The 18152-nt window shown below is 45.1% G+C and overlaps 1 protein-coding gene across 4 annotated transcripts in view; it reads right to left on the reverse strand.

Annotated features, from left to right (window-relative positions):
- Window positions 1–18152, reverse strand: part of puf (ubiquitinyl hydrolase 1 puf) — a 100468-nt gene that overhangs the window by 64563 nt on the left and 17753 nt on the right. For all 4 annotated transcript variants that reach the window (XM_075699458.1, XM_075699456.1, XM_075699455.1 and 1 more), the window contains 13 exons: window positions 17246–17375; window positions 16484–16584; window positions 14886–15056; window positions 13496–13656; window positions 13239–13340; window positions 11244–11493; window positions 10242–10369; window positions 8715–8804; window positions 8403–8501; window positions 4506–4588; window positions 4289–4443; window positions 2486–2762; window positions 956–1041 (listed from right to left, as the gene is read on the reverse strand). In XM_075699458.1, coding sequence (XP_075555573.1) covers window positions 956–1041; window positions 2486–2762; window positions 4289–4443; window positions 4506–4588; window positions 8403–8501; window positions 8715–8804; window positions 10242–10369; window positions 11244–11493; window positions 13239–13340; window positions 13496–13656; window positions 14886–15056; window positions 16484–16584; window positions 17246–17375 — 1833 coding nt within the window. The remainder of the gene's footprint in view (window positions 1–955; window positions 1042–2485; window positions 2763–4288; window positions 4444–4505; window positions 4589–8402; window positions 8502–8714; window positions 8805–10241; window positions 10370–11243; window positions 11494–13238; window positions 13341–13495; window positions 13657–14885; window positions 15057–16483; window positions 16585–17245; window positions 17376–18152) is intronic.

Consider the following 18152-nt stretch of genomic DNA (forward strand, 5'->3'; position numbering starts at 1 on the left):
ACGAAATGGCGCCGCTCCGGCAACTCCGCCGGAGGCGGAAGTGCGGCGATAAACATAGCCAGCGTGGCCAGACCAAATCGGTGTGTGATGGCTAGATTCGGCTAGTTGTGGTTCAAAGCGGTGATATGCTTCGGCTGCAAGTCGATTTCCTTCGCAAGGGCGCTGCGCGAGGAGCTAAAGGACCTTCCGTCGCGTCGAAAAGTCCGGAAAATTGGACGGCGGGGGGTTCAAGCGTCCGAAACTTCATATGTCCTTATACATTGATTCTATGGGGCTCGTGGCGGTGCCGCAAAGACGTCCGAAATATCAGGCATGTCCGAAAATTTGGGCGTCCGAAAATTCAGTCGTTGACTGTATTGCTTTATTCAAAGCTTTTTGTATTCCCACATCACCAAGACTCTCCCGTAGTTCCTCTGCTTTTAACAAAATATTGCTTATAACGAAGTTATTTCCTGTCTAGATGAATTTGTTACAATGAGTGTTCACTGCACCAGCTTCACGGTAAAAGAACTGTGCAAGTGGGCATTACATGGTGAATGCTTGAAAAGTTCACTGTATACATCAATAAATGTTTTATGTTCAAATAAATATCCAAACAAATTTTTTAAGTACTTACACTTGATGAGACAAACTGTTGGACTATTTACAACAACCCATGAGAACATAGCCCTATGAAACATCACACCACCAACCAACAAGAGCCATACTTCAACTTAACATCAAATGTTTTAGTTGATTGAACTGCTTGTTTTGATTACTTGTTCAAAATATTTTCAGTTTCGATTTCTCTTCTGTACACAAATAACAGTTTGCATGCTAGCTTCCTGACTGTTTTGCACGCGTCGTTCACAACCACTGCTATCCATTCAGTCACGCTTACTTTCATTTGCACTTGTGTTCTGCAGTGATACATCTCACTAACGCTCCATGACAAATAACTGGCACGTGGTCTTACCTCAGCAAGGCTGTCCGCTGCTGTTCGTAAGCTGTGCATGCACCTCTGTGCAAACTCTTCTTCCCGTTCAAGAGTACCTTGGTGAGCTGCGAATTAGAAAATAAGGACAAGGTCAATTTTCGAACGTAAAATACGCCACACAGATGAATCATATTGCCACACATGCCGTGCTTTGGTTCCAGCCCATGACCACTCCCACTGAATTGTTGCCGCTGTCAGCTTATCACTCTCATGCAAACAAAGCTTACCGTATCCAAAACTTTGTGAACGCTACTGCCAATTTGATAGCGAGACAAATGTGTCCGATCAAATTACATGCCCAATGGTAATAGTGCAGTACAATCCCAAATCTGCATGAGCACCAGCAATTGCTGTGGAATGCGTGGCGAGACGCATGTAAATACCAGATCAACTTGAGCTGCGTGGTTAGATTTGACGACTACCGGTCAGCACTATTGTCCCTCTAGCACTGCTTTGTATTCTGGAAACAACTTTGCCCAATAAAAAGTGTCCATTCATTACTTATTACTTCTACTAGTGTTTCTGATTCCTTCACAGCTACTACACCATGACATTTTTAACAACAATTTAAGCATTCTCTCATTCTTTTTTTTTTTTTTTTTCAAATCGGCACCCATTCTGTTATGATAGTAGACGACTGGCTTGTCTGAAAGATGTATTTCTTTTCAAATATAGAAATATTCCCTTACACCAGTGGTATGCAGTGCACGAGCATGTTCAATTTCAATGCCTATTTGAACTTACACCCAGCTTAGGGTCATCACAAAAAGTTCCTCCAAGCACCACAGGTACAATAACTCTTATGGAGTGTAGAACTCCATAAGATTTCTGCACTCCGAAGCTACAATCTGGCAGTGACAGTTGCCATAGTGGGAGATGTGCTTCAGATTAATCCTGACCAGGCAGGGTTGAGGTGCAAAATATAGCAAAAAAAAAAAAAACCACTCTCACTATGAGAGGAGGCTTGGTAAGACAGGGAAGATGCAACAACAAAGGGCGAGTGATAACCAGCTGTGATGACATCGATTTTGACAGCGTCTGCTCGAACCTAGTTAATTTTTTTATTTTGTTGGTAAAGATGGACTGCGTCGTATCCCAATATGCTTAAGATTTGACTTTGGTGGTCTTCAAAATTTGAAGCGGCCCAAGGGCCCAAGTATGAGGAGATAACCTTGGAAACCATGACATCACATGGAGGTTTCCGTGTAAATTTTTTTCTTTAATTGAAGTTTGGCTTTCATCTTCTTTTCTATTAATCAACCCGTTACCACAATATTAACAAAAATAGAGTTTTCAAAGAACACCTTATCCACCTACACTGATTTAATATGCCTCTTTATTGTACCTCTAAGCTCGTACACCACAACTGTGTTAGATTCCATTCGGTTCAGAGTGCAGCTGCTGCAGCTGCGGTTCAAACCCAGAACCTCAGGCTCAGCAGCAAAGTGCTGAGGAGACACCTCAACAGGCGCGACTGCGAACAACGGACAAATAAGACCAGGCGTTCACCGTGGAGGTAGAAGCTGTTGAGGTACTGGATGGCCGCCATGCTGACGTCGGTGCTGGAGGCCCTGAGCGCAATCTCCCAGAGCTGGTCGATGCCGCTGGCCAGTTGCGGGGAGGAGCTCACGCAGTGGTCCTGCTCCAGGGAGGAGCCAGAGGAGCTGGAGGGCCGGGGACTGAGCAGCACCGACTCGATGGGTGGCGCCACCCGACTCGAGCCGCTCAGCTGCTGCAGCAGGTGCAGCGCCGTCATGCTGGTCGAGGCGGCGGGGAGCTGGGGCAGCTGCGCAAGAGAACCGTCGCAAAACATGACCGCCGTCTTTATTTGCGACAACAAAAGCATCTGTTATTGGCGTAATAGGATGCGTAACAATGTGAGGAATTGCGACGCTCTTTCCTGTCCTGTCCTCCACACTGTTTCGCATGCTATTATGCCAGTAACAGGAACAAACCAGCTAGCCCGGCAAAAAGTAGCGATACAAAAGTTGTGGACCCAAGGGTTATTTGTAGGAAGAAAGTTCCAACGGCATGACGCCTGCTGTTGAAAGATGTTCTACAGACATCAACACACAAAAACGGCTGAGTCTTTACATAACAAACCGAGATCATATAATAAAGGTACTTTCATGTCGGATGCCGCTTTGTCACAAAGAGTTTCGACTGTACCAAAGAAAGTTGATAGGGGGACAGCTGCCACCATGGGCAGCTCAACTGGCACCGCATCACACATACTGCGCAGAGGTTGTAGGTTTCGCATCTACCAGCAGCAAGTTGCCTTTTCATCCACTTTATCATCTCTTTTCATTAACATTTCTACTGTTAAATAATGCTGTCATATGACCTTGTAATCCTCTGAGACAAGTAGACAAATCCCCTTGTCAAGTTCAAATCGAATTGTAGGGTTAACATACCAAGGACGCACACTGGCAACGAGAGACACGGTAGTTTGGCGTCTCCATGTTAATATACAGTTTTAGTCACTCAGTAAACATAATGCAGTTCACAGAATACCAGCTTATTGAGGAGCAGCTGCACTGGTGGCGCCGCTTAACGATAATTTTTTTCTTTGACAAGAACAACAATGTAATAGAAAAAAAATGGTTCAAACACACTGTGGCTGGACAAAGTGCCACAAGATGCCGCTACCAACATTGGTAATGCCGTACATGTCTCTGGTAACCTGGTATTCTTCAAACGGTAATATGATTATGGAGAAGCAAAACTAATTTTGGCCACCTGGAGCTTAATGCACATCAAAGTACACAAGAGTTCTTGCATTCTGCCGCATCTGAAACTCGGCCGCCCAGAAATGAAACACGGAAGCTCATGCCCAGCAGCAGAGCACCACAGCCACCAAGTCACAACCTGCGGGTCGTGTCCCCTTGTCGAAACATTGGCTCCAGGCTGAGGATTCCCCCTTGTGCCTACTCCTGATCACAGCCCGTGTATAGTGTGTAATGGCTGTAGTACAGTAAATCATGTTAATGCACAGACTACGGTAGTCTAGATTCATCCTACTGGTTACCTTGCCTTGTTCTTTCATGTGCTTTCGTACAGTGCTCCTTTGCGGAGTATGATGAATGCAGTTGAATCATGTAACCAATGCTTGTGCAATAGACAGATGCATTACTTTCATTAAAGCTTTCAGTTGGGAGTACGCATTTATGTGTCCGATCCTGTTTGTTGCAGTGTTTCTTGCCCCGTTTGCACTTATGCACGAAAACCAACCCATCCAGCTCCCAATCTTATTGTGCAATGAGAAAGTGCACCAGTATCCTGGCCTCACCAACATTTAGCAAGGAAATCTACCTTGTGCAGAAGCAGGTGACGGAACAGGTCGGGACTGAGGGCATGCTGCTCCTTGCTGCGGACTTGACTCAGGAGCCAACTGAAGAGCTCATCTCCGCACTCCGGATCCAACGCAAGGCACGACCAGAGGACGTCCACTTGGTCTCGGCTCAAACCTGGAAGTTGCGCAGCGAGTTACTCAAGCAGCGTTCAAGCTAACTTGGCGATTTATACTCACCAAAGTCGTCTGGAGACCCGGCTGCGGAGAAGATGCAGGACAAGAAATGTAGCCGCACCTGTATCTGTTCCCTGTGCGTGTAGCTGCAAAAAACAAGAAGTGATCTGTTTGATATAAATGCACTGTAAGTTCAGACAATGTTAACCATTACTAAAAAAAAAAAAGGCAGAAACCAACTGCCATTTGGAAAAATAGTGATTGACAAAAACAGACCTGCTAAGTTGTGCTGCTGTAGACACTTATTGGTTAGCTCGTTAGCTCTATTCGTTAATGCTATGAGATGTGTGGGTGCTGTGACATTGCATTGCTCAATGATCGGCCCGAGTTCGGTCTAAGTTAAAACCACCTTACAACACTCGCGAGGCCACTTATCATGCGCTGGTACCAGGATGTCGGGAGTAGAACCAAAGAAAGCTTTGAAATACAGCTAACATCATTATAAAGAAGTCACATCTGACATAAAAATAGTTGCACTACATCTGATATTCATTATAAGAGTACATACACACTGATATCAGCAAAAAACAATTAAGAAAAAAATTCACAATTGAGTGTACGTGAAAGATACACAAGCAGGGCGCCTCTGATGAGAAAGCAAAGGGTCTCCTGTCGATTTCGATTACATGCTGGTGGCCTCGCTTTCCTATAATGTTAAGCGAAACACTCTAAATTACAAGTGCACTTTGCACCGTTGTTAATGTGCAACTGTTTATACAATATGAACACATGGGATCGGCACGTTTTGCCTGCCAGCTGTAATCCAACCAAGCTGACCCGCTGGTCAAAACACATGCTTGTTCAACGTGTGCCATTTCAAGTTGCTGTTGCCGAGCATTTGACATTCTTGCTACCAAAATATACATACTTTGAGCTACAGAGCGAACAAATATCCGTTTAGCTGTAACCAATATTGCCTCGTATACTGCATTTTCGGTTTCATTATAGAGTCGCCGACAGATAATTCTGTCTCAAAGGGAACCCGGCAGAAAGCCCAAATATTCGAGAGTCCTAAGTACCAGATTCGCCAGATAATTAGTTACTTTATTCTACAAGTAGCCCAAAAAGGTGTGCTGTACTCTCAGATCATCAGTTTTGGGGATGTAGGGCATGCTTGCACCTGCTACGAGGTGTGGCTCGATATTCATTTGATCTAATTTCCACAGGGTCAGTGGTGCATCAGCAAAACCGAAATTTCACATTTCATTCCCAACGAAACTTCATGGTTGACTTCATGTTTGAGCACATCCGCAAATGCACAACCTGTTTTTCACAGGACCACCATACGAAATAGCTTGTTAGACTTGATACTAGGGCATCAAACCAAGGAGCACCAAAACTGGCAAAAGTATATCACTGCCGCTCGGCTCAAGCGCCAGTCTACTGCGCCAAAACCTACGGTGTCTATGTTATGTCTCATCACCTGCATTGCAGTTGCAGTTGGCGAAAATTCAAGTGCCCCCCCCCCCCCCCAGGTCATTCAAAATTTCAATAAATTAAAGCATTTCAACAATACCGGTTAGCCCCCTACGTTTTAAGTGCATTATGAAGCTGCTGTTAATACAGGCATGGATTTTGCTCCCGTCAAGACTCAGCTTCCCCGGTCAGAGCAGGTTGACCAATAACGGCTGATAAGAGGATATACAAGTCATAAAGATTCTTAACATGCTAAGAGCTGACATTCAAACTGATCTGTACATTGAGGAGCACCAAACAAGATGTTGCCACCGAAACTGGCTGCTACATCTAGTCAAACAAGGTGAGTGTGTACATCCATTAACATAGTAGCGTACTTACTTAAATAATTATTGCACTTTTTTTTTCCTGAAATATATGCGCAAAGTTGGGGGGTGTGTTCATTATGCGGGGTAGAGTTTTTATTTTTCTCATCAGACGCTGAATTCTACTGTGGGTCTCCTAACTTCACGGTAGCAAGTTTGAGGTGCGATCATTGTGCGAGAAAAAGAAATTCACTCTTTGATTGGAAAAGTGGTGAGTGCATTCATTACACGAATGCCTTCATTATGCCAGTAAACATTGTAACTTATACTAGTCTTCTTTGGAGCATACATAATTAAACTTCAGTTAACTACACCATCTTAGGCTTCCAGCTGTCTGAACCAGTACAGGTCGACTGTAGATTAGAATACTTCCACAGGCAATGTACCGCAGCAAACGAGTGTTCCACAACTCATTAACTTAGGCCACACTAAATTTCCTCAGCAGTCTTGCAAGCCCCATTTGGTGTTACAGCTCAGACCACTTATAACGTAACCATGCATAGACCAGACGTGATGCAGGACCAGACGTGATGTGCGCTTTTTCTGACTTCCATTTATCTTTCCGTAGAACTCAATGTACATGCACGCCACTTTTAGTGCACCCGTGCGAGATGAAATACGGGTTTACTAAGTTACTGAGTTGTTACTGAGTTAAGTTACTGAGTTCTGAAATACGGGTTATAATATGGTTGCCGGACAATCCCACAGGCAAGCGAGGCAGCGAGCGCGCTCCTCAACGAGATGCACCGGCCTAAGGGAGAGCAACGAGGACGATGCGAAGGAGGAGATACTGAGGGAGCGAGCGAACAAGAAATGCAAGAAAAAAACGTAGAGACAGCGTGCTGGCTCAGCAGGCGTGTGAGGGTTGCCTGTGCAACGAAAAAGCAGCTTGCTCCAACCGCTTGTCAGTGGCGCACGGTCCACACCAAATGCATGCGCATTGTTGCTCTCTGGCTTTTCAGCAGGGGCACGCAAATATTGAAATTTTCAAATGCGAATCGAATATGAATACTTAGCCTTGAATATCAAATATAATGATATGTACATGTACTTATTCGCATGTTGGGTTAACTTGTTATGTTGGAACATTGCAATTGCACTGTAAATGTTAAAAGACTAGACTAGTAAGCAGTTATACTAAAACATTATGTATTTGGCTCACGTTAACTTGGAAAATTTAGTAATTCTCATTAGACGTCCTTGCCAACCTGTGCCTTATTATACCGCATCAAATGCCCGTCAACTCGGAGGCATTTGACCCTGTGCCAGTCGTCAATCATCGCACTTGCTTTCAAGCAATAAGCTCAAAATTGGAGGGTGGCGCTGCAAAAAAAAAAAAGTGCACACCTGCTGTTCGCAAACCCATGCCCCTCGCTGCTGAGAGGCTGGCTATCCCGCATAGTTTAGACGTTTAATGACTAAGTGTGCTTTACAGGCAAAATTTTGTTGGCAGCACGAAGTCGGCACAAAATTTAGCACAACATCGCCCCAATATTTTTAGATAGAAACAAATTTCAAGAACAGTGTTTGCTCCCGCACAGCCAGCAATGCAATCGAATATTCGTATCCAACCGAATATTCTAACATTTTCGAATATCTACAAATATTAAAAATATAATATTTGATATATTCGATAATATTCGAACTTTCCTAATGTTCGCACACCCCTACTTTTCAGTTTTGAGTATGAGAAATAAACAAAGCAGCCGCCAATAAATTTTTTTCTAACATGGATCCACAAAAATGTCTGAATTATCGGGCAGGCTGGAAAAACGAATTTCAATGGTAAGATTAATTTGTTGTCTTTTACAACTCCAGCACCCCAGAAAAATCAGTCGCGGCTGCATGGTCTACATGTTTTGCGAATGCACATCCTCTGAAAAAATTCTGTTTTCTTTATAGTGCACAACCGCTTACAGTGCAGAAATTCCCGACTCTAGCAACTTGCACTATAAGCAGTCCATGCTGTCTTAGTACACCGAGTCGCTACTATTACTATCGCTTAGTGAGTAAATAAAAAGAAAATGTCTGGAGGCATTTCTTTTGTACACCACAATGCACACATGCAATCACACAAAGGTCTTTCTACACCAAAGAAAGCAAATGAAACGACCCGTACAGCTTGTGCGTGGGGGCAGAGGATTTCTTGCGGCTGTTTGTGTATCGTACGAGGTCTTCGAGAAATAGTCGCATCATTCCGTGCTCCCGTTCCGCCCACCTGCAAATAAAGATGAGTGGAATCATCCATACAGTTAGTAACTGTTAACCCTAGACACAGCTGCCGTAACGTATAAAAAATAGCAATTGAACTTAAACTACACTTTTCTACATGCCAGCCTTGACTGACAGTATCCTCATATTAAGCAGGCAATTCATAAACGAGTTTAAAATCACATGACTAACGAAAGTGCGAATGAATGAAGATGCCTACATGGTGACGTAGTGTGTGTCTGCGCCTTCCCTGGGCTGCTGGAAGGATGCTAGCAGCTTGGGTAGCAGGCGCAGTGAAACGACCACAGACCTGAAAATAAAGGGCGTGCAAATTATTCACACTGAAGGCTACGTTTCCTACAAAAATGGCTAGATAACTACGTAACTAGATAACTATACCATAAGAAGCCAACAAATGTTGACCCCAAGGACAACATAGGGGAAATCACTTGAGCTTATTAAATGAATTAAAGAAATTATAAATTAATGGAAATGAATGTGGATGAAAAAAACAACATGTCGCAGATGGGTAACGTTCCCACGTCTTCGCACTACGTGTGCAATGCTCTGTCAATTGGGAGCTCAATTGGTAGAGCATCGCCCATGAAAGGCCATACTTGAGGGGCTCTGGTCGGTACCAGCAATGGCACAGAAGGTTGAGCCTTTCGCAGAGGCGAACGCCGCAGCGACAGTGCCAAGCGTCAGATCAACCTACTGCTCCTTACATTCTGCGATTTGCAGTTTGGTCTCAAAGGAACAGCATGCAGCTCTCTTTGCCATACAAGCTGCTGCTGCGGAAGCTGTCCTAGGCTTCAAGACTGGGAATCTGCATGTGTTTGCTGCAATTCTACGGCAGCTAGACATGAATATTTGCGGCAGCGCATCTCGGAGAGCAAAGGAGAAAGATCTTCGTCAAAGTGCTAGCTCTAGCAAGAAGTGAGAAGCCTCTTTGAGTGCGAGGAAGCTGGCCAAGAAGTCGTAAGAATGCGATGCATCCAGATTATGCTCTGGATGCATTTCCTTGAGATTTTACCAATGAAGATGTTGCAGAATGTTTTTCCTTGATTTCTGAAAACAACAACTTTGACACACTTCCAATTTTGATGGTAAAATAGCGTCTGTCCTATTTCAGCTATCGGCATGTCTTTTCTTTCTCCCCCCCCCCCTTTTTTTTTTTTCAGAACGACAAATGTATGCAGTAAGCAATATGCCCCTTTTAAGGCAGTACTCTTCTCAAAAATTTTTTGAAATGGGTCACATGTTTGACATATGAAGATGGCATTTTTTTCTAGCTACTTTGATGAGCTCTAACTATTGTTTAAATTGGCACAGAGCATTGATTAATACTTTATGACGTTCCCAGAACATTCTAGATATCCTTTATATTCAAACCACTGTGTTGGGATTTTCTATTTATAGGCTAATTTTCCTCCAAACAAAGGACTTGGCTTATAGAATGCTTTTAGAGTATATCGAAAACTACTTATGACAAGATTAATTACATTTTCAGAATATCCACATTAAAATACACAAAGTGTGAAAATTTCGTTAAGATCTGCCCACAAATAAAAAGAAAAGCTGCCTTTCAAGTGTAATCTCCCCCATAACTGAGGGTGCGCACTTGATCATTCAGATTCGTGTACGGACACCATCACAGTTTTCTTCATACTCATTGTTCTCACTGTGTCTCTGGCACATTCTAGAATGTCTGACGACGGGTCGACAGGTCCGACAAGGGGGTGCTCACCTGCTCTGTGCCAGGTTTCGGAGGCAGCCCTCGATGAACTGCGTCCTCACACTACGGTCCACGTACCAGCACACCAGACTGCACAGCACCTTCTCGGCTTCAAGGGCCAGCTCCTCGCCCAGCTCCTCCTACAGGCGTGTTTTTGCAATGCCAATAATGTCAACACACACACACGCACGCACACACGCACACATTCACACACAAAGTTCCCAGCGAAAAAAAAAAAACAAGAATGACTGCAGCTCGGCTAATCCTGGATATGCAAAGCGAAAGCTTAACTTAGCCTGGTTTTTGTCTTGGTTTCACTTGTTTAAGTGCCCAGGCGATACAAAGCCAGTTCTTTTTTTTTAACTGACAATATGATCACGATGACTGTTAATTTAATTTCGATTAGTAGAGCACTAGCAAGCCGAAAAAATGATCTGCACACCACACAAAGGTACAGTACGTGCGAAATTTCAAGGGGAAAGCTGAATCAGTGCTCATGTGGCTGACTGAATGGATTGATTCATGCAGTTTAACGTTCTACAGTGGTTCAAAAATGCTTCGCATAAGGCAAGCACTTGAGTGTGTGATGACAGCAGCAAGGCAACTACGACAGCAATGACATGATGACTGATATGCATATTATATCCGGGTGAAAAAAACATTGCAACCTGTTTCATTAGGCACTGAGCTTATACTGAGGGCAGTTGAATGTCACATAGCCTCCGAGCTAGTGGGCCCAAAAGATTGAAGCAACTGGCATGCTATCGTTTTCATAAGCAACTTATTGCTCTGTGGCGTAACACACACAAAAGACAAGTGGTAAGGTTGACAATTATTTGCACGTCTCATGCCTGCATCAGCGGCACAGAAACTGGCACACGTGCAAAGCTCTCCCCTCTTTAAGGGGGGACATGGCGTCCGCTACAAACATTCTTGTTATTGGCTTTAAACAGATGAAATTTTCAAGAAATATTCAGTCTTGAGTTCCCTTAAGAGCTCTCGAGCCACTCTCACAATTTTGCCGTCCTGCAGCAGGTCCCAGAGCAGCGTCTTGCCCGGCTGGCACACCTGACTCGCGCTAATGGGCGACAAGAGGGGCGCCTCCCGGGAGGTTGGGGTCGTCACCATGACCCTTGGCCAGGCCGCTGACCCTTCCTCCTCGCCTTCAAAGTCAGCCATGTTCTTGTCTGACTGATTGCTGGCCTCCAGAGAGTGGCAGCTGCCGCCACCATCAGGACTTGAGGTTTCTCTGGGTGCAAGGGTCCTGCAAGAAAGCCGGAGACACATGGCGCAATTCTGGTTGCTGTGTGACATCGTAAGAACAAATGCATCCAAGAAGTTTCCACCAGGTTGGTTTTCATTGGGCTCCAATAGGAGCCTTCCGATGCATCACACATTGTGTCAGACGCCCCGCTGCAACCGTGCCTTAAACCATCACAGTAGGCGGGACTTTACAAAAGCCATTGAAGAGCACAAGTGAAAGACGTCCGAAACTAAATTTTGAAGCCAGACTTATCTAACAATATTATATTTTTTTTGAAAGCACTCATGTTCCTCCTCCCCCACTCCCATACCAAAATCTTACACTTACCTTATAGTTAATAACACAATTTTGAAAGCCACTGCAAAGTATCTCTATTAAAACATGCCTCAACACGTTGGCGATGACTCTGTTGGGTGTTAAATGTCTTCCCACATTCTTGTAGAACCACAGTAGTACATTAAATAATGTCGACACAGTTGTCATCCTTGTCTTCGTCTGTATTGTGCTGAAGCTAACATCTACAACTCGCACCAACTCACCTAACAAAATGTCCTAGGGGTCTCAGATAACACCACCCACCAAGCTCTTGCCAGCAGCTTGCGAGCCCCTTGGCTTTCACCTATTTATTACGTTCTCACAGCGCCAAATTATGGCATTACGGTGGAGTGGTAAGGTACAGCAAGGAGTAGAGATGATCGCACTACAGGCACCTTGCACTGAAGCTTTCCACACCACAGTGCCAGAACACAGCTTAACGAGTGATGGATGCAAAATCAGAGGCACGCTATAAATGTTCACTCTGACACCTCTGATCACTTACCGTGGGGCAAGTGTGCCCAAGATATAAACATTTCGAAGCGCACATGGTCTGCACATGACTGGCCATGTTTGCGACCAAGATATGAAGCATGAACATTCGTGAGCTCGAGCTCAGCAAAGCTCGGTGCGCGACACTCAGATGAGCGATAAAGCGTGGGCCGTCATCGTTTGCAAAGGCGTCTCATTTTCTTCGCATCCCATCTTCTTCGTAACCAGCGGTGCCGGGTTGATAAACGAAAGTGTCATAGCACCCTCAGGCTGGTGGAAAGTGCCTATGATAACCTGTATTCACAAATTGGCCTCAACTCGAAGCAGCGAAAGAAGGCAGCGTGATTCAGTAACTGCCTGTGGCAATTCTTACACGGAGGAATTGCTTGTGAAACACACGTCTTCACTCCAGTGCATTAGAGTGCATGCTGAGAACAACTGGTTACAAAATTTTTGCTTAAGAGGTGCCCTAGAACGTTAGTGAAGGGCAATGGCCCTGTCAGTTGAGTGGCAGAGCAGCCACCCGCTTTCTCGATTAAGAAGACAGGAGTGTGTTGCCCATTCGTTTAAAAACTCCACACCCTATATTCTGTCACAGAAGTTCTGTGCAGTACTATGAAAGCTACGGGCGCCTCGACCAATCAGGAGGGCAAACACTAATAAAGATATCCATCTATGCTTTGCTGTCATCCCGTGCTGTTGTCATCCTCTGCTTTATTGCCTGTGCACTCATCTGCATTTGCAGGCCCCGCAGCCTTGGCCCTGCTGCGTGAAACCGCTGAGACACTCCCAAACACACAGCACAGTAGGCCACCATAAGGGGCTACATGCTATGTAGCAACCTGATGCACACGGCAAGTTTGAGATCATTGGTCTGTTGCAATAAGATAAAATTACAAGCAAAGTGAAGCGAATAGGACCAATAAATTGAAACTCACCGTGTAGGTAACGAAGGTCCATCCGCATTATGCCACGACTGGGACAACTCAACGGGAAGAGCAGAACCTTCTCCCCTCGAGGAATGTGGTTGACCTCCCAACCTACCAAAATAAAAAAGCAGTAGCAAATGCGCTTGATTACTAGCAAGGCATTGGCTGAGCTACTACTGGTGTGGATGCAGAAGTACTGCAGAGGAAAGCACTGCTGACTTATGATAATGATGAAAGAGAAGTGTGGCCACTCAACAAGCACTCACCCAGGGGGCCTTGCCTTGCCAACCAGGGCCCGCTCCAATATCTGGGGTGGCCTCTGGGCGCCCACGGTGCATCGTTCCTCCTCACTGCTCAGTTCCTCCTCAGTCTCCTCCTCTTCCTCTTCTTCCTCCCCAGCACTCATCCCACTTTCCTCCTCATCCTCCTGTCGGTACACAAAACAGAAATGGTTACAACATTGGGGGGGGGAGGGGGGGAGAAAAAGAAACAATGCCACACTGCAAGCCGCTCAATCAAACTAAACCATGCCCATGCCCAAATATCATAGTAAAGAAACCAAAGGTAACACAGAGGCCCCCGTGTAGCCTTCGATTCCTGTTTTGTGTCCTGCCTTTTTCCTTCCTTACTTATTTGCTGTTGGCGCACTTCTAGTGCTGCACTCTGCATCAGATAGCTCACCAAAGTTACGTGCCACACTAAGTGACATTGCGGGCAGTACATTTGAAATAGGAGGCGTTATTGCGTGCGACCTTGATTCTCCGGCAGGAAGCGGGGCTCCTTCGAATAGAAGGTTGCACTGGTTTTCGTTAGAAATTGCAGATCTTGTCACCCAGTGCAGCAGTGTGATACTTTTCTGACACAATCTATCGTCAGCATATGACTTACGGACAAGCGTCCTTATGGACAACGCCTGGGCATTTGCAATGCTCAAACCTAGTGAGGGGCCCTTTAAAGGGATACTACTGAGGAATGTTAGGTTAACCTGTGTTAGTAAATTACGTTTCTGCAGTGGTAAAAGGGACAACCTTCCCACAAGAGGCAGCATAGTAAAGCAAAGAAATAAAAAAGACAAAAGCAAAAGATATTGGTGATGCCACCGTGGCGTTCCCACAACAGCACACTGTGACGTCAAAAGATTTTGACAGCATCTTTTGAAGTCTAGTTAGTTGCTTGTCGGTAAAGAATGACTACAATGAACACTACACTGAACCTACCAAAGTTTTAAAGCTTGCCCTCAGCACCCGCCTTTCTGGGACAAATACACTTTGTTAATGATGATTTACCTTTAGACGGAGCACACAAGCAGCAGCAAACTTGTAAAAGCAACAGATGACAAGCACCGAATTATTTTTAATAAATTGCAGTGAATCCTTGAGCAATTTTGCTGTTGCCGATTTCACAAGCTTCAGGCGCTTGTTTACGTAAACTTGCTTGAAGCAAGTACTCCTCTAGCGTTCTTTCAGAACAAGAAGATTTGCAATGAAATGTTCCGAGACTGATGGGGAAAATGTTTTCAATGATAAAATTCATTTTTCTCACACCTTCACAAACATTCGTCAAATCGTGAAACATGCATAAATTCATAAACTTTACGAAAAATTCAGGAGTGTTGGCAGGTTTGGCTGCGACTTATCGCAACGAACAGTCACTCACGTGGGGCTCGCCAGTGGTCCAGGGCTTGAGTGCTGCCATGCCCACTACAGGACCCTGAGGGTGGTGAGCAGGGGAGCTGCCCTGGCTATCCGAGGAGGACTCCATGGCCACCTGCATCGCCTCCGACTCGGCCATTCCGACCACCTGTGGAGAGTCCTTGCTCCCAGACACCTGCACACAAGTCCGCACGCTCACCTCTTGCCTAAGACTGCATCAGCTGTTTGAAAAAACAATTTCTGTCTTCGCGCTTGCTCCTGGAATGACTTGTATATTGGCGTAGCCAGTGGATGCTACGCAACCTTGCAGGGCGTTTCAGCTCAACTGCTTCAAGAGGCAGTACAGCATTCCGAGTACAGTACTCCAATCTCTGAGGCCATGACAATGCCACACTAGTGCAAAGTTCTCCGTGTGGCACCTTGGGACCTTGGTGGCACCGCACACAATCTGTGAAGTTACAGCAGGGGCACTCTTTGTTTTTGAACACTTCTCCATGCGACACCGTGTGCACTACATTATGTATGCTGTTTGGAAGATTTGAACTAATCTGAACCAACGACTGCTAAGCATTGTCATCAATATTCAGATGGCTCGAGTCGGCGTTAACGTGGCACAACAAGCTGCTGCCGTGCCAAGTTGCAAGGAATCAGCTGTTACAGTTCATCGACACTTCATGTTCTCACTGTTAGCACTTCGCAATGGCGGTCTACCTTTCGAATTTTGCAGTTTTTCGACCGAAGTGACATCGAAACCTAACTGCGCCACTCACAGCACCCACGTGGGCAATGCTGCAGACACGACGGCAAGATCTTTGCAAACGGTCAGCATGCTGCAGTAGTATCTGCTTACAGTCAACCAGTACGCTTCGCTATCATATGTAGAATCCACTTGTGTTCCGGTGATAGCAAAATACATCACAAGCTGTCAGAGGAATAAACGCTGGCGGATCTGCTCGTAGTTTCGATGTGGCAGGCGATCGGAACCGACCGGGCACCGTTTTGGAGGGGCTAAGATGCCACATTTCGTTCTTCAGACGACATCTTTCAGAGTCAATCTGTAAGTCCTAATCAATTTCCCAACCAGACAGGCAATTCTGTCTAAATGTTTAACTTCAAGACATCTTTAACGGAAACTTGCAGTTAGATGCTCAAAAGTGCCGGAAAAAAAACAACGAAGGTACTGAAAATCCTATTTTCAAACAAAAGTGGTGTCAAATCATAGCTGCCAGTGCCGGCTACAGCGTCATTAATTTTTTGGCGGTATTGAAGGGCGAGTTCACATATAACGAACTACTGATACAACAATCACTTCTCGCAAAACTAACGAGTTCATTATAAACGAGTTCGACTGTAATTGCATTCAGTAATGTAGCTAACAACATAGCAAAAATAAATTAGCGTTTGCAGGCAAAATACTGAAAGTGCCTTTAATTACAGCTAGTAAATGACTTGCCGGCCATGTGCTCGAATCACAATGGTTTGTTGTTCATCAGTTTCACGTCGTATTATAATCATTGCAAGCAGAGGGTGTGATCATGCAGCAGGCATGTATGTCAATCTTTATCATCAAAATTGTTCAATGTGCAACACAGAGCAGCTCACCTGAGCTGCCTGTGAAGGGAAAGCCACTGGATTTTCATCGTCATCTTCATCTTCTTCCTCCTCGCTAGCGTCCGTGGCCTCGTGAAAGCCCTTTTTGGACACTACCAGAGAGTTAACAAAACAAGCAGATGCGTAATGAGGTGCAGAGTCCAGGAGAAAAAAATAATAATAATAATAAATGCAGTCCAACACACTAGAAGGTCATCATCAAGAACTGCACATCGTATACTTTAGGCTGCCACATGTCTGGATTCATTTGTCTCCTGAAAGTCTCCTTACATGATACTCGTCTCAAGTGTCATATATTTACGTGCCATAATCTGCACGTGAATGTAACTTGACACTTCCACTTACTAACTTTCAAGAAGAAAACCGGGCAACTTCATGCGTTTAACTTGCCCATAAGATCGCACAAAACTAAGCTCAAATAAGCATTATCAAATCGCAGTACCTAACATCCCAAAGAAGCACACGCACTATGAGAGGCACTTGCACCTGCAGTTCTTTAACGTGCAACCTTAAGCACACAAGCGTTCCTGTATCCTCGCCCCCTCCCAACCCCCTGGAATACGGCTGCAGTGGGCGCGAGTCAAACCCACAACCTCATGCTAGCAGCTGAATGCTACAGCCACTACAGCCAGAATGCTACAGCCACTAGATCTGCCACACCGCAGCCGGTGTGGCAGATCGCACAAAGCAGTATTCTTTTAACCATGGCTCATCTGGGCATTCCCTCCGTACACATTGCTGCGCACAAGTTACCTTTGACTGGTGACCTCCCGGCGTGTGACCTGGAGCTCGTCAGCTGGCCAAAGGGGGACGCACGGCCACGCGCTGCCTTGCCACTGCTGGCCCACATGTGCTTGGTCAGCGCCGAGGCCAGCAGTAGAGTCTGCGAAGAAACACTGCACTGCGACTACTGCAAGCGGTGGACGCAATTCGATGAACGCAGCACACTGTTTACTATGTTAATCCAAACCTAGTGCGTACCTTCTGTTAAAAAGAAGTGGGCCTGAAAGCCAGCTGCGTGCATACCTGCCAACGTGTAAACCGTTAAAAAGTTAAGAGTTTGTAAAATTTTACATACGCTGGGAATGAGGGGGAGGGGGTGGAGAAAGCACACATTTATTTTTAAAGCTTGATTTGAGAACATGACTTTTCATGGGTACACACGCCTTTTATTAGAAAGTTATTTACCTATGAACATAGAGCAGAAGCAGCAACAAACATGGCAGAGCAAAACATTTCACCTGCTTCGGGAACATGTATGAATAAATTTGCTGATGTATGTACCCCTCTTGCACCCCCTCAGCATCAGAAGACTTCCAAGGAAAAGTATGTGGACAAACGAGCAAAACTTTCTTTCAAACAGAACTAAATTTATTTAAAGCTTGACATGACATTCATGAAATTGTAAAACGAGCCCAAATTTGTAAACTTCTCAAGAGCTGGCAGGTATGCCTGCATATTAAGAATGACGTGAAGCCCTAACCGTGTTCATAGGGTGGGCAACAGCATCACTGTCATCACCACTGTCATCATAACATGGCAACAGAACCATGATGCAGCATCAAGATGCAGTGGCAGATGTAAGTGAGATAGTGAAGTTAGAGGAAGTGCCAGATTACAGCATGACATCAGCATGGAGAAGTTGGAGTCAGTCAGGGAG

The sequence above is a fragment of the Dermacentor variabilis genome, chromosome 7 (genome assembly GCF_050947875.1).
Source record: "Dermacentor variabilis isolate Ectoservices chromosome 7, ASM5094787v1, whole genome shotgun sequence".
Taxonomy (NCBI): Eukaryota; Metazoa; Arthropoda; class Arachnida; order Ixodida; family Ixodidae; genus Dermacentor; species Dermacentor variabilis.